Here is a 16,156-nt window from a genome sequence, read left to right as displayed (position 1 = left end):
GCCAATGAATCTGGAGTGGGACTTGAACACAGGAAAAATAGTAGGTCTTTCAGTCTTGGAGATATTAAAGACTAGTAAGGATGCTGGAAGCTAGAGTCAATAAATGTGAAGCTGGAAAAGCACAGCAGGTCAAACAGCATTGGAGGAGCAGGGAAGTCAACGTTTCAGGACGAAACCCTTTGTCAGGACTCTCTATCCAGCTGACCGTGGCTATTATCTATCTGGATGACACTTTTCCATTCTATCTCTAAATATCTTTGTCGTTAGTCTCCAGTAACCCATCAATTTCTATCTTGAATATACTCAATGATTTAGCAGCTACAGACCCCCAAGGAAAAGAATTCAAAAGATTCACCTGCTGAATGAAGAAATTCCTCCTCATCTCCATCTTACATTGCTTATCCCTTGTTGAGCCCTGAGCTTCTGGCTCAGAGGTAGGGGGACTATCTGCTGATTCAAGATCCACAGTATTTGGATCCCAGATAGGGTATATATCAGATGTTAAACTGATAAGAACATATACCACACTTTGAGTAACCAGTAATACTTGATCTTATAACTGCATAAGTAATTACCCGTGTGCCCCTGTCCACTCTCACACTGAGCCTTCATTTACACAATTAACAGTACTCGGAGTTTCACCTGATGAAAATATAGATTTGAACTTATGCTCACAAAACACCATCCTGGGCCTTTGCGTTACATAATCTAGTGACATTACAATTGCATCATAATCTTGCACAAACCAACCTCATCACCAGAAGCAATCTACATGCTCCATTGAACAGTTATTTAGATTAATGAACAATTCAAGGTGGATTAGCTGATTGGAGATGATGAAATGTAAATGAAGTCCAATGAAAGTGAATGTAACAGCTAATCTTTCACTTCCTTCACACCCTTCAAGTGGATGTGGATTATATGAATGGACACACTCTTGTTATACTAGCAACACATGCCAGATTTACACTAAAACTGGGCAAAGTTATGCACCAGTATAGCAGCTCTTTCCTGGTGCCAGGGTTAAAGACGTCTCAAAATGTTTGAAGCATATTGTCAAAGGGGAAAGTAAGAAGCCAGAAGTTGTTGTACACATTGGTAGGAATGACATAGTTCGGGAAAGGGATAAGCTCTGCAGAGTGAATATAAGAGGTTAGGCAGAAGGTTAAAAAACAGAACCTCAAAAGTAGTAATCTCTGGTTTACTCCCCTGATGCCAAGTTCTAATGAGGGAAGGAATAAAAGGATAGACCAGATAAATCAACGGCTGAACAGGTGGTACAATGTGCAGGGATTCAGATTTTTGGGATCATTGGTATCTCTTCTGGGGTAAAGACCTTTATAAAACAGATGGGTTTCACCTGATCTGGAAAAGAGTCAATATTCTGACAGGGGGATTTGCTAGTTCTATTTTGGGAGCCTGTAAAATATAAAGGGGGGAGGGGGAGTCCTAAGTAGTAGTGAAAATACAAAGGCAGATAAGGATAGTTCTGAATTAGAAAACACCAAGTTAATTAGGAGAGACAGACAAGAGCAAGTCAGAGAATGATGCAACTCTGAAGAATTTAAACTGTATTTATTTCAGTACATGGGGTCTTACAAGAAAGGCTGATAAACTCAGGGCATGTATCAGAACATGGGATGGAGTCTTCACTGCTATTACAGAAACCTGGCTGAGGGAAGGACAGGACTGGCAGCTCAATATTCTGGGTTTTAGATGCTAGAGGATGGTCAGAAAGGGAGGCAAGACAGAAGGGGGTGGCGTTTTGGTTAAGGAATACATTACTACTGTAATTAGAGAGCATATTTCTGAGGAATCCTCCAGTGAAAATATCCGGGTTGAAATCAGAAAGGGATGATCGCCTATTTGGGATTGTACTTCAGGCCCACTATTTGTTAAAAGGCAATTCAGGAGCAAATATGTAGAGATCTCAGATATACGCAAGAATAATAGGGTCATAATAGCAAGGATTTTAATTTTACAAACACTGATTCGGACTGCCATAGAGGTAAAGTTTTGGATGGTGAGGAATTTGTTAAACATGTTCAAGAAAATTTTCTTTATCGATAACTAAATGTTCCTACAAGAGAAGGAGCAAAACTTGACCTTCTCTTGGGAAATAAGGCAGGGCAAGTGACTGAAGTATTAGTCAGGGAACACTTTGGGATTAGTGATCATTATTCTATTAATTTTTAAAGTAGTTATGACAAAGGATAGGCCTTCCATAAAAGTTAAAGTTCTTAATTGGAATAAGGCAAATTTTAATGGTATGAGATAAAAACTTTGAAAAGTTGATTGGAATAGACTGTTTGCAAGTAAAGGCACGACTTTCAAAAATGTGAGATAATGAGAGTTGAGAGGCCTTATGTTCCTGTTCGAGTGAAAGGTAAGGCTGGTAAGATTAGGGAACAACGGATGAATAAAGATTTTGAGGTTCTAGTCAAGGATGAAAATGAAGAATATATTAAATATAGACAACTGGGATCAAATGACTCACCTGAAGAGTATACAGTGTCTCAGGGCATTCTCAAGAGGGAAATCAGGAAGGCAAACAGGGGATTAGAGATAGCCTTGGCAGATAAGAATAAGGATAATCCAAAGACATGCTACAAATACATCAACAGCAAAACAGCAACTGGATTGAGTTTGGTCCCTTAAAGATCCATGAGGTCGTATATATGTTGAACCTCAGGAGATGGGAGAGATATTAAATGAATATTTCATGTCAGTTTTTACTGTGGAGAAATAAATAGAGGCTACAGAACTCAGAAAATAAAGATTTGATGTTTTGAAAATAGTTTACATTAAAGAAGAGGAAGTACTGGAGGTCTTTGAAAATAGACATACAAGATGATCAGAGGATTAGATAGGGTGGACAGTGGGAGCCTTTTTCCTCGGATGGTGATGGCTAGCATGAGGGGGCATAGCTTTAAATTGAGGGGTGATAGATATAGGACAGATGTCAGAGGTAGGTTCTTTACTCAGAGTAGTAAGGGCGTGGAATGCCCTGCCTGCAAAAATAGTAGACTCGCCCACTTTAAGGGCATTTAAATGGTCATTGGATAAACATATGGATGATAATGGTATAGTTTAGGTTAGATGGGCTTCAGATTGGTTTCACAGGTCGGCGCAACATCGAGGGCCGAAGGGCCTGTACTGCGCTGTAATGTTCTATGTTCTATAATGTTGGATAAATCTCCAGGACCTGATCAAGTGTACCCAGGATGTTGTGAGAAGTTAGGGAGGAAATTACTGGGCCCCTAGCAGAAATAATGTATCATCTATAACCACGGGTGAGGTGCTGGAGAACTGGAAAGTGGCTAACGTTGTGCCTTTATTTAAGGAAGGCTGTAAAGAGAAGCCTGGGAACTATAGACGTGCGAGTCTGACGTCGGTGGTTGGCACGTTGTTGGGGGTGATTCTGAAAGATAGGATTTATATGCATTTGGAGAGGAAAGGAATAATTGGGGACAGTCAGCATGGTTTTGTGTGAGGGAAATTGTCCCTCACAAACTTGATTGGAGTTTTTTGAGGAAGTAATCAAAAAGATTGATGAGGGCACAATGGTATACATAGTTTACTTGGACTATAGTAAAGCCTTTGATAAGGTTCTGCATGGTAGACTAATTAGTAAAGTTAGATCACAGGGGATTAAGGTGAGCTTGCTATTTGAATACAATATTGGCTTTACAGGAGGAGACAGTGTGTGGTGGTGGAGGGTTTTTATTTCTGGACTGGAGACCTGAGACCAGTGGTGTTCCACAGAATCGGAACTGGGTCAACTTTTGTTTTGACATTTATATAAATGATTTGGATGACAATATAGGAGACATGGTCAGTAAGTTTGCAGATGACACCAAAATTGGTGGTATAGCGGACAGTGAAGAAGATTATCTAAGATTACAAAGAGATCCTCATCATTAGGTCAACAGGCTGAGGAGTGGCAGATGGAGTTTAATTTGGATAAATGTGAGGTATTGCATTTTGATAAAATAAACAAGGGCAGGACTTACACAATTAATGGTAGGGCTCTGGGTAGTGTTGTAGAACAGAGAGACCTAGGGGCTCAGGTACATAACTCTTTGAAATTTGCGTCACATTTAGATAGGGTGGTTAAGAAGGTGTTTAGCTGCTTGCCTTCACTACTCAGACCTTTGAGTATAGGAGTTGGGACGTCATGTTGAGGTTGTACAAAATGTTGGTGAAGCCTCTTTGGAGTACTATATGCAGCTCTGGTTGCCCTGTTATAGGAAGGACATTATTAAACTGGAAAGGATTGAGAAAAGATTTACCAGGATGTTGCCGGGAATGGAGGGTTTGAATTATAAAAATAGGATGGGACTTTTCTCACTGGAGCGTAGCAGGTTGAGGGGTGACCTTATAGAAGTTTACAAAATAATGAGGGGCATAGAGGGTGAATAGCAAAGGTCTTTTCTTTAAGGTGGGGGAGTTCAAAACTAGGGGGCATATTTTTCAGGTGAGAGGAGAAACATTTATAAGGGACATTAGGGGCAACATTTTTACACAAAGCGTGGTCAGTATGTGGAATGAGCTGCCAGAGGAAGCAGTGGATACAGGGACAGTTACAATGTTTAAAAGACATTTGGATAATACATGAACAGGAAGGGTTTGGAGGGATATGGGCCAAATGCAGGCATGTCGGATCAGTTTAGTTTGGGAACATGGTCAGCATAGACTAGGTGGACTGAAGAGTCTGTTTCCATGCTGTATGACTCAAATGTCTTGAAATATATTTTGCCCAAGTATATAAAAAGCACATAACAGACATTCACTGCAAGACGTTAGTAAGTACTGCACTGGAGAACAAGATAACTTCAGAATGGATTAAGCTTGTAACTTTAAGAATTAAATAATAATTTCAGCAATACGAAATTGTGTTTCTTTAAGAGTATAAAATTATATAATGGGTAACAGAAAAGGTGTTGAAATAACACTGCATTTAACTGGTATGAAACGACCAACAAATGCAATGCTAAAATAAACAAATTAGGATTTAAAAGGAACGTACAGGGTTAAGAAAAAGCTTTCATTCCAAGTTCTTCCCCTAGTGTCTGTCTATAAAACCTCTGGCATCATTTGTATTTGATTCCTATCAAAAATAATTTTTCTGACAGTGGATACCCATATCCTTTGGTAATCAGCCTGTGTTTTTCATTTTGTAATCTTTAAATCACTCAAGACCCGCAACTGCAGTGAGTGGAGCTGCTTAGAGATGTTTCAAATCCCTCCCCTCTACTAACATCATTAAAGCTGATGCAGAACATAAATGTATAAATTAGGGCCTGTCTGGCAAGGAATTATTCAATAACAATAAACACAAATAAAAATTACATTCGCTTCCTTTAAGAATTTCTGGTAATATCACACACACTGGGCAGTATTTAATGCAAGTAACAGAGTTCTGCCTGCAGGCTGGATTGCTAATAAGGATCTACACAGCCTCAGGCACATAAGTTGCAAGCAGTAGGCCTTTACCAGGACCAAGGGTCTCTGGGATGGAAACTCTTACCACCAAGAGCTGCTAATAAATAAGAAGCTGACAACTACGCATTACAGGCAGTGTCACCACGGGAACAGTCATGGCTGCTGGTGATGTGAACATTGAAGAGCTAGGACTGTTAAGGGGCCCAGGTCTTAGGTAAGCAAAGGCAATAAGGTCATTGAAAAGAAGGGGTGGCAGCAACAGTAGGGGCTTGGCTGTCAGTGGGCACCCCCTTCCCAAAGCTAAGTACCTCAGTAAGATACTGTGCCTTAGCAGGATTCCTATGAGGCACCCGACTGCCTGATTAAATGTTTTACTCGCCCTTCCTAAAAATGAGTTTGGCATTAAATTCCACACATTGATGCCACCTAAAGCAACAAGCATTTCGTAATTTGCTGCATGGAGTTAAAATTTGTCATGTTTGCACCGTCTGCTTGCGATACATTCATTTTTGCTGAAAGTGCATGAGAGCTTAGAGTCTGAAATCAACCCTACAGCGACATTCAAAATGCCTACTATCACCTCCAATGAGATTTAAACATAAATGAGAGTTACAAACAGATATTATAGTGGAATTGTTGGCCATGGAGTATGCCAAGTAAGGATTTAAATCTTGAAGTCTGAATAATTAAGTACGCTTACAAATTTAAAGCATATTACCTACCATAGACAGGTGTTTTCCCAGGTAGAATAACAATGACGAGCTGGAGTCCTGAATAGGTGTTCTTCAGATGCCGAAACATTGGTTCCACACTGTCAGCTCCTTGTGCATATTTACAGAAACATGGCTGGCCCTGGATAGGCATCCCTGCATCTTTCGATATTTTCCGCAACTGGTCAGTAAAACTCCTGAGAAGACAGTGGTAAGTGATGATCAACCAATTTAAATACAACCAAGACTGAAATTAGAATAATTGTAAGGCTTTAAAAGCAATTGATTTGTTTGGAAGTTTCTAGTTGGAACAAAAGATTTAAATTTAGGGGAAGCATCATCTTACTTAAGTACTTCTTCTCTACATTGTCTCTGTGCTGCAAAACATGCTATCGCCCACATTTTGATTTCAACCCCGGTGTGGAACTGTTTCCCCCTCATGTCCCAAACACCATGACTTGGAGTAGCAACCGTTCGATTCTGGAGAAAGTAGTAGAATAAAAGATCAAGTCAACCACACCTTGTTGTGAAAAAAAATGGAAAATCTTACACAAATTTAACATTTTCATTTCATGCAATGATCAAAAAGGTTACTTATGTAAATTTCACAATTAGAAGCAACATTAAAATGATTTATCTGAATAGCTCTGAATCTGTTCATCAACTTAGCTTTTAAAATCTTGTTACAGAAGGTTTGTACAATGTGTTTGACTATTGAATTGAAACAGGTCAGCATAAAGAGATCAGAAATAAACAACTGATACATCTGCGTTTTTAAAAAGATTTTTTCAACTTAAATCTAAATAAGGCAGTAGTTTACAAGCCGATCAAGGGTTTAAGAATTTGACAGAATAGTCTCCTCTCATTGGCTCACATTTCCAAAACAACCTGGCACACTCTCAAATAAGGTCTTCATTTTCCACTGCCAGTCTCTCTATATTCAACCCTCCACTGTACCTGCCGCCTTCAGCATGATGCTATGACTAATGATATAGCAGAGATTTTGCCAGAACAAAAACAGAAGTTGCTGGAAAAGCTCAGCGGGTCTGGCGGCACTTATGAAAAAAAATCAAAGTTAACATTTCGGGACTAGCGACCCTTCCTCAGAACTGAACTCAGAATTTTGGTGAACCTGCTGAGTAGTTCTCGCATTTTCTGTTTTTCTTTCAGAATTTTAGCATTTGCAGTATTTTGCTTTTGTATTACTGTACTACATTAAATGTGCTAGTAGTAGGTTTCTCACTAGTGCTTCTGTTGATTGGTAAAGCTTTAATTAAATGGACCAAAAAATAGCTTACCATGCAAATATTCAAGATATGACACACAAGGTAAACAGCATTGTATATGTTTATTTAAGTTAAGATATTTTGAGACTATATCACACTGTTCATTTAGCCATCCTTAGTTACTTACAGTTTGTAATCTGAAATGACTTGGTTCCACCTATAAAACAAGATGTTGCAACTCAGTGCATACCAGGAATGTCATCACAATTTGTTAAAAAAAAGTCTGCACACTCTCATAACATCATCAACCCTCTGGATACTGTACACCTTCTATGATGCACAGACACATATTACTGAACAAGGAGAATTTAAAAATATACATAAACTATGACAAATTCCAGTGCACAGGACATTGCATTTTTAATGCTATCTTAGCATATACCTTCTAATGTAACCCTAAAGGGTTAATCCAATAAAAACCCAAGAAACAATACTTCAAACAATTTTTGTCTAGGAGGTTGCAGGAACAGCAACTCATATTCCACTTGGGAACCCTGCAGCCTAACGATATCAACGTGGACTTCACAAGCTTCAAAATCTCCCCTCCCACTACCGCATCCCAAAACCAGCCCAGCTCGTCCCCGCCTCCCTGACCTGTCCTTCCTCCCACCTATCCCCTCCTCCCACCTCAAGCCCCACCCCCATCTCCTACTACTAACCTCATCCCACCCCCTTGACCTGTCTGTCCTCCCTGGACTCACCTATCTCCTCCCTAACTCCCCACCGACACTCACCTTTACTGGCTCCATCCCCGCCTCTTTGACCTGTCTGTCTCTTCTCCACCTATCTTCTCCTCTGTCCATCTTCTATTCGCCTCCCCCTCTCTCCCTATTTATTTCAGAACTCCCCTCCCCTCCCCCATTTCTGAAGAAGGGTCTAGGCCCGAAACGTCAGCCTTCCTGCTCCTCTGATGCTGCTTGGCCTGCTGTGTTCATCCAGCTCTACACCTTGTTATCTCACATTCTTGTCTATATAGTTTTTCAAAAAATATTTTCAATAATAGTTCTGAATTAGGCTCTTCTGAGGTCAAGATAAACCATGTAAGATTACATAGCTCAGTACAACTTAATTATTGGCACATCCCTGGAATGTACTGCAACACAGCCAGGCCAGCCTCCTCAACTCACTCAGTGCCAGTGAGACATGACTGGTAGGAGGTCAGCCTAAAGAAAAAGCTGCCTTCTGGAAAGGCAAACGAGAAGAAGAACGTTTTCTCTATGGGGCAGTTTTGGCCATCAGGAATGAACAGCTCTTGTGTCTCAATGAAACCCCTGGGTACCTCATGACTCTACAGCTCACTCTGGCCCAGAAAAAGTACAACACAGTCATCAGTGTGTTAGAATCATTCCTGATTTTTCATTAGTTTAGTTTTTTCTTTCATAAATTTTGGTTTGGAGCTGTGAACCGTGAACTTTGACTGAACATGACATTTGGACTGTGTCTAAAATGAGGGAAATCTGGAGAAACAAGCTGTTGTTTGTTTGCGAGGCCATGCCAAGAAGTTAAGTGCAGGTTGGTTCTTGTTCAAAAGGTTCTACAGACTCTTTGACACCAGCAAAGAACAGCATGTTTAACAGATAGCAAATGTTTGGCCATAAACGAGGTCAGTACCTGGGAATTGGTTCCACGAAGTCTGGGAAAGACCTAGTGCTCAAGCAGATGGCAACTGAATGGTAACTAGGACATCATGGAGAAATGGTCAGTCTGACAGGGAGAGACAAGAGTTTAGAACTGGGTTTTGGGATGTGTTTTCTGTGAGAAGGAATTTTGCAGTTGATGCTACAGCACGAGGATTTGAAAGCTCCCTGCCGAACCTCTTGTTTTCTGCTATTGGAAGTTCAGAGAACAGAAACAAAGCTACAAGTCTTATTGATTTCCTTTGAGTGAATTGAAAAGGTGGACTTGATCAATATCTTCAGTTCATCAACTAAGAAACAATCAGCTACGATTGTGGAACAACACATTGTGAAAACCATTTAAGAAAGCTGGCCAATTTTGTTATTTTCTTTGATTTATTCCTTAATTATATTGGTGTGCTTGTTTTTGTGCGAATGCGGCTGACGACAATGAATATGGGATTTAAATAAAGACGTGAACTAAACCTTTAAAAAAAATTTGCTCTACTGAAGTTACTGTATTGTTATAAATTGCTAAGTCTTTTGTTTGAGCTACAGACCCTGTGTCTAGAATTGATTATTCGCAGAGTCTGGGATTGGTTATTCAGAAAGTCAATTAGGAAACACTGGAGTTAATTTTGAGACCCTTTGAAGGTTTAAATTTTACTGTGTTGCAATACAGACGCAGAGAGGCTGGTTTGGTTTGGCTGTCTGTCTCTGAGTCGTAACAAGTGCATATGTCTCCATTCTAGATTAAACGGATCAGACAAGAGAAGCATTCTACGTCAGCCACCCTGTCCTGCAACTCCAAGGAAGAGATGTTGATTCTCCTCAATGACTTCAATGCCAGACTCATGAGGGATGCAAACCAGTCCAAAATCCCATTGGGAAAACAAATTTCAATGGAGTCCTCCCGAAAAAGTGCCTAGATAATGACCTCATCATAACAAACACCCTGTTCCACTTGAAGACAAGCACTAGACCTCATGGCAACACCCTGCTCCAAGCACTGGCACCTAATAGACTACATCATTGCTCAAGGGAGGGACCACAAAGATGTCTTCTAAATCAGCACCATGACTGGAACCGACGAGTGCTGGACCAACTACCGACTAATCTGCTCTACCATCTCCATCAACTTAGCTCCAAACCAGCAGAGGTAGAAAAACTCTGCCATAGAAGACTCAAATGTTACCAGTCTCAACAACTGACAATCTCAAAGACTGACCTACTCAGGCAGCACCTCACAGCCATTCTGGTGATAATCAACATATCAAAGCTGCAAAGTACCCAGCACTTGGTCCATCTCAAAAGAACCACAGTCAACACCTATGTGGAGACATTTGGTCTCTTGACCAGGAAACATCAACATCGATAGTTTGATGAGAATGCAAACACAACGCATTTTGAACCAGTAGCTCCACCAAAATCTGAGCGAGAGGAAACAAGCCTTCAGGGAATTGAGTGCAGGAGACTCAAACTCACTGACAACCACTACGTGCACAGCTTTTTCAGTGCAATCAAAGCCATCCACAGGCTGAGTATCCAGGAATCTACTCCACTGAGAGCCAAAAAACGGAGGGTCACTCAAAGACCAAGAGGCACTCAGCACCTTTGAGGAATTTTCAACCAAGTTGCAGACTTTGATGTAGTTGTTCTCAATGCCAACCTGCAGTACACTATCTATCTGTCACCAAATCAACACACCTCCAACCTGCCGTGAGGTTGAAAAAGTCATCCGAAAGCCAAGACACAACAAGCTGAAGTATTAAAATATGGCAGAGAGGCACTCTTGACACAGATCCACAACCTCATTGCACTTGTCTGGAAGGAAGAAACCATGCTGGGAGATCTCAACGATGTCATAATTGTGACCATCTTCAAGAAAGGAGACAGGCTCAATTGTAGAAAGAGGGATTTTTCTACTGTCTGCCATGGGAAAGGTTATTTTGAGAATCCTCTTCAACTGCCTCCTCCCAGTGGCTGAAGAACTCCCCTATGAGTTGCAATGCAGTTACAATGAATCAAGTGGCACAATAGACATGATTTTCAGTGTGCGAGAAATCCAAGATAAGTGCAGGGAACAGCACCAACTTCTGCACATAGCCTTCTTCAATCTCACAAAGGTCTTCGACTCTGTCAACAGTGAAGGATTGTGGAATATCCTCCTAAAATTCGACTGCCTGAAGAAATTTGTTACTATTCTCTGCCTGCTTCACGATGGAATGAGCCACAATCCTCACCAGCAAGTCCACCATGGACCCAATATGAGCACAAACTGGGATTAAGCAGGGGCCTTGCCATTACACCATTTTCTTTGCTGAAACATGACACTTCATCTCATCTCCATGAAGCATCCTACGGACCCAACCTATAAGCGAGTGGGAAACTGTTCAACCTTTGATACTTCCAGGTCAGACTAAGGCTATCCCAACTCCTGTCACTGAGCTGCAGCAGGCAAGCGATTCCTGTGCATGTACACACTCTGAGGATGAAACACAAACCGTCGTTGACCCATTCACTGAGGTACATGAGAGAATGTATCTCAGATTAAACATCTGGAAAACAAAGGTTGTCCATCAACCCACTCCTCCCACACAACACTGTCGCCTGATAATCAAATACATGGCGAGCCCCTGGACAACACGATAAAACCATAAGAAACAGGAGCAGAAATTAGGCCATTTAGCCCATCAAGTCTGCTCCGCCATTCAATCATGGCTGATAAGTTTCTCAACCCCATTCTCCCATTTTCTCCTTGTAACCCTTGATCCCCTTGACAACCAAGAACCTATCAATCTTCATCTTAAATATACTCAATGACCTGGCCTCCACAGCCAACATATATCCATGATATCCAACATCGACTCCAGTGCACCACTACAGCCTTCCGGTGCCTGAGGACAATGTTCAAAGACGAGATCTCAAACCAAGCAGCAAGTTCACAGTATACAGAGCAGCTCTGGTCCCTACTTTCCTGTATGCATCAGAAAAATGGACCATGTACAGCAGACACTTCAAATCCTTGAAGACTTATCACTGGAGCTGTCTTCCCAAAAACCTGCAAATTCACTGGCAAGTTGGACATACCAACGTGAGTGCCCTCTCCCAGTTTGGAGGCACTGGTCATGCATGACCAGCTGCAATGGGCAAACCACAACGTCTGCATGCCCAATACCAGATTGTCTAAACAAGTGTTCCAAAGTTCTCATTAAGACCTACTAACATGAAAAAACTATCAAAACATATACACAGGACAATTAAAATCAGGAGTAGGTTCAGTGTACAGGTTTATAATATTTGTTGCCCATCACTAGATAATTTATTTTTCTTTATTCAGTCATGGGTTGAGGGTGTCACTGGTTAGGCAGCATTTATTACCCATCCCTAATTGCCCAAAGGGCAGTTAAGAGTCAACCACATTGCTGTGGATCTGGAGTCACATGTAGGCCAGACCAGGTAAGGATGGCAGTTTCCTTCCCTAAAGGACATTAGTGAACCAGATGGGTTTTTCCTGACAATCAGCAATGGATTCATGGTCATCATTTGACTCTTAATTCCAGATATTTTATTGAATTCAAATTCCATCATCCGGCATGGCAGGATTCGAACCTGGGTCCCCAGAACATTATCTGGGTCTCTGGATTAACAGTCCAGCGATAATACCACTACACCATCGCCTCCCCTAATTGTACAATGCAAACACTGATATTCTGAAGTTTAAAAATGATTATTTTCTAGTAAAATCGTCAACTCCTCATTTGACAGTTACAAATTTCATAAGCATTGTCATAACGTACCCTTCCCCCATACTGCAGCATGGGAGCGGGAAGTACTCGCCCAGTGACATGAGCCATCTCATCTCTCACTTTAAACTGAAATTCCTGGACAAATGGATCGTCATCGTAGTTTGCACTTTTTACCTGCAAAAGGTAAAATATCAAATACTCAAATTAAAATATATTTCAAAACAGCATGAAAAGAACATGGGTTGCATTACACAGCCAATTGTTAACCAATTTAAGAAACATGAGAAGAATAGTCCAGTTTATTTATCATTGCTACTTATTCTGATGAGTTGAGAAGTTCCTGGTTGAGCTTTAGGCTTTGTAAAGATAAAATTAGATATTTTGAAGTTATGTATAATAAGACCAAAGATGGAGTAGTTGATTATATAGAGAGAGCTGAAACACATTAGTGAGACAGGGACAAAGGAAAATTTAGTTGAACATTAAAATCACCATGAGGTGAAATGGTGATGGGGAGACTGATTGGGAGGGAGATTTTGGCAGGCAGTGGGGGAGTAGAAGTAAGGGATGATGAATATTTTAGAAAGTGGATGAGCAAGGCAGAGAGTGAGGCACTTAAATGTAGAGAAAGAGACAAAGCATGAGACTGTTGCCCTACAATAAAAGATGATCTACACTGGGTCTATATTCCGAGGTTTAGAAGAATGAGAGGAGATCTCATTGAAACATAAAAGATTGTGAAGGAACTCAATAATATAGACGATATTTCCCTTGGTTGGGGAATCTAGAACACGGTGGCACCATCCTAGGCAAGGGAACAATGAGGTCAGGCTCAGATGAGGAGGTATTTCTTCACCCACAGGTTTGCGAACCTTTGGAATTCTCTACCCTTGAAGATTGAAGCTCCATTGCTGAATATATTTAAGGCTCAGTCACACGAATTTTTGGTCTTTAGGGAATCAAGTGATCTGTAGAGTGGGCAGGAAAATTAGAGTTGAAGCCAAAAATTATCATGATCATATTGAACGGTGGAACAGATGAACTCCTGCTGTTCCGTAAGGTCAAACTAGAAATGAGTATTAGCTCACGATCACAGAATTTGGAAAATGCTGGCACAATCGCCAAATTTTTGTGAAGACCATGAAATTCATGTTTTAGGTGATGAGCACATCCTGTGAAAGTAAAAAATTTCTTTACAAATTTAAATCCATTAGATAAACTCTTGCATCTAAGCAACACACTGAAGTTACAAAAGCCTCAACCACAGTTTGACTACATGCAGAAACAATCCATCACTCACAAGTTTACTAATCTCCTCTTGTCTGTCAGGTGCTGACCGTGCTGTTGCTTTAATCATGGTTGATGTTTGATTGTCTGTCAGTTTTTTGATACAGCGCTGCCCCGCAACAATGTTGCACACCTAATTAAAAGTAGTACATCAGCGGAAACATAGAAAGCAATTTTCACACAACATTAATATGTACACACTAGAACTATCATTTCACAGCAATAACTAGCTTAATACATGCAGGTGCAATGTCTTCATTATGAATGCTTTCTGGCAATGTTAAAGATCACGGTACAGCAGTTAGGCTATGACACCACACAAAGGAATATATTTTGTAGACTGGATTGCACATTGTTGTTAAAAACATAACACTAAACATGACTGGCTAACAGCTAATGACAAACCCATTATCTCTACAGTCTAAAAGTTGATACCATGCAGGCTGAGGTGCTGATATGAAAATAATTAGTCAAAAGATGTGTAATGTGATTTTAAAACAAATTCTGTTTATGTTTGCAAAATAAATATTGGCTGCAGTGATGCTCCAAAATTAATAAACTAAAGCCCTTTGGGTTTAAAACTAATTGAGAGGTCAATGAACTGAAATGTAGTGTTATGAAATTTTCTCTCACTGTAACCCACAACTCCAGTCAAGATTTTCATGATGATCTCTTCTATATAAAGACACTTGCCAATTACAATTCCAGAAGAAACACGTAAAAAATAAAAGCCTATACTGAGAAAGTACTTCACTCAATATTACAGTTTCATGTGCCTTTATTTTGAATTACATTAATCTGAAGCTCAACAGACCTCTCAGATTCACTTAAGAGGTTCTGTGTCAATGTGAAGAGGAGAAGGGCTTCATTTCTGATAACCTGGTCCATATTTATCCCTCGATTAACATTAATTTAAAAAGGTCATCTGGCCATTTGTGACATAGCGGTTCACAAATTTTCTCCATTACCACATTGACAATGCCTAATTGGTTCCAAAGTGTTTTGAGGCATCTTAAGGTTTTGAAACATGCTATAGAAATGCAAATCTTCTTTCTCTGTGCAACCTGTCTATTCAGATATTTTACCTCATCCAATTTTGAGAAAAGAAATATTTTTGATTCTCTTGATTTCTTTTGGATTTTTAAATGGCCCACAATTTACAAGAATAGCAAATACCAAATTTGAATTTCAGTTTCAATTTCTGGACAAGATAACAAATTAACCAAGATTCCTGTTTGGTTGTTAACCAGTGGTGCTTGCATAACAAAATGACTTTCCTTAAGATACTGGATTAGATCAAGCTGGTAAGAGTGAATGACTTTCAGTTATCTCTCACCTCAAGTGGCAGGTAGGTGTGCTTTTGTTCCTGTCCCACCTGTAAACAGGGTAGATGTGGGTACTTTAGCTGAAGGTTGTATTTCTGTTTGAAATATTGTGCTACTGTGCACTCCACAGTCTGCCCGCTTTCCAACTGCAAGGGGAACCTAGGAAGTAACAGAATAATATTCAGTATAGATCTACAGCCAAATAACAGATAAATTAACACGTAACTGGCAGAAATCAAACAAATTGTATTTCTACACTTAATAATGGGATTAATGAATTTACATCTTAATTTGTATAATGCACCAATGTGTATAAAAGACATAAAACTAGGTTTACACAGCTGTGGCCTTCAAATTGACTTAATTACTAGGTTTCTCTTGGTGTCAGGCAAAATCCCTAGTCATCAGATTAACAAAACGCCAAGTGTTCAAGGAAAAAATTGTTATGCAAAATAGTTTTTAAAAAAAACTTTGCAATTTTTAAAAGAGACACATCTTTTTCATATTGCTGTCATGCAATGTGTACAGTTCTCCTTTATAATTAAAGGAAATGATTTGTTTCAATTACTTGCTGCATGTATGATCTCAGGGTGACATATCAGTTGATGTGAGATGGTAGGAACTGCAGATGCTGGAGAATCCGAGATAACAAGGTGCAGGGCTGGATGAACACAGCAGGCCAAGCAGCATCATAGGAGCAGAGAGGCTGACGTTTCGGGCCTAGACCCTTTCTGATGA

At 40.1% G+C, this 16,156-nt stretch overlaps 1 protein-coding gene across 4 annotated transcripts in view; it reads right to left on the bottom strand.

Annotated features, from left to right (window-relative positions):
• The window catches only part of ago3b (argonaute RISC catalytic component 3b), a 91,565-nt gene that overhangs the window by 26,097 nt on the left and 49,312 nt on the right, over positions 1-16,156 (bottom strand). For all 4 annotated transcript variants that reach the window (XM_048612840.1, XM_048612839.1, XM_048612841.1 and 1 more), the window contains exons 7-12: positions 15,430-15,577; positions 14,107-14,226; positions 12,858-12,980; positions 7,569-7,598; positions 6,502-6,635; positions 6,168-6,352 (exon numbers count right to left, since the gene is read on the bottom strand). In XM_048612840.1, the coding sequence (XP_048468797.1) occupies positions 6,168-6,352; positions 6,502-6,635; positions 7,569-7,598; positions 12,858-12,980; positions 14,107-14,226; positions 15,430-15,577 (740 nt within the window). The remainder of the gene's footprint in view (positions 1-6,167; positions 6,353-6,501; positions 6,636-7,568; positions 7,599-12,857; positions 12,981-14,106; positions 14,227-15,429; positions 15,578-16,156) is intronic.

The sequence above is a fragment of the Rhincodon typus genome, chromosome 27 (assembly GCF_021869965.1).
Source record: "Rhincodon typus isolate 14 chromosome 27, sRhiTyp1.1, whole genome shotgun sequence".
Classification (NCBI taxonomy): domain Eukaryota; kingdom Metazoa; phylum Chordata; class Chondrichthyes; order Orectolobiformes; family Rhincodontidae; genus Rhincodon; species Rhincodon typus.
This window is presented reverse-complemented; position numbering and strand designations above follow the sequence as displayed.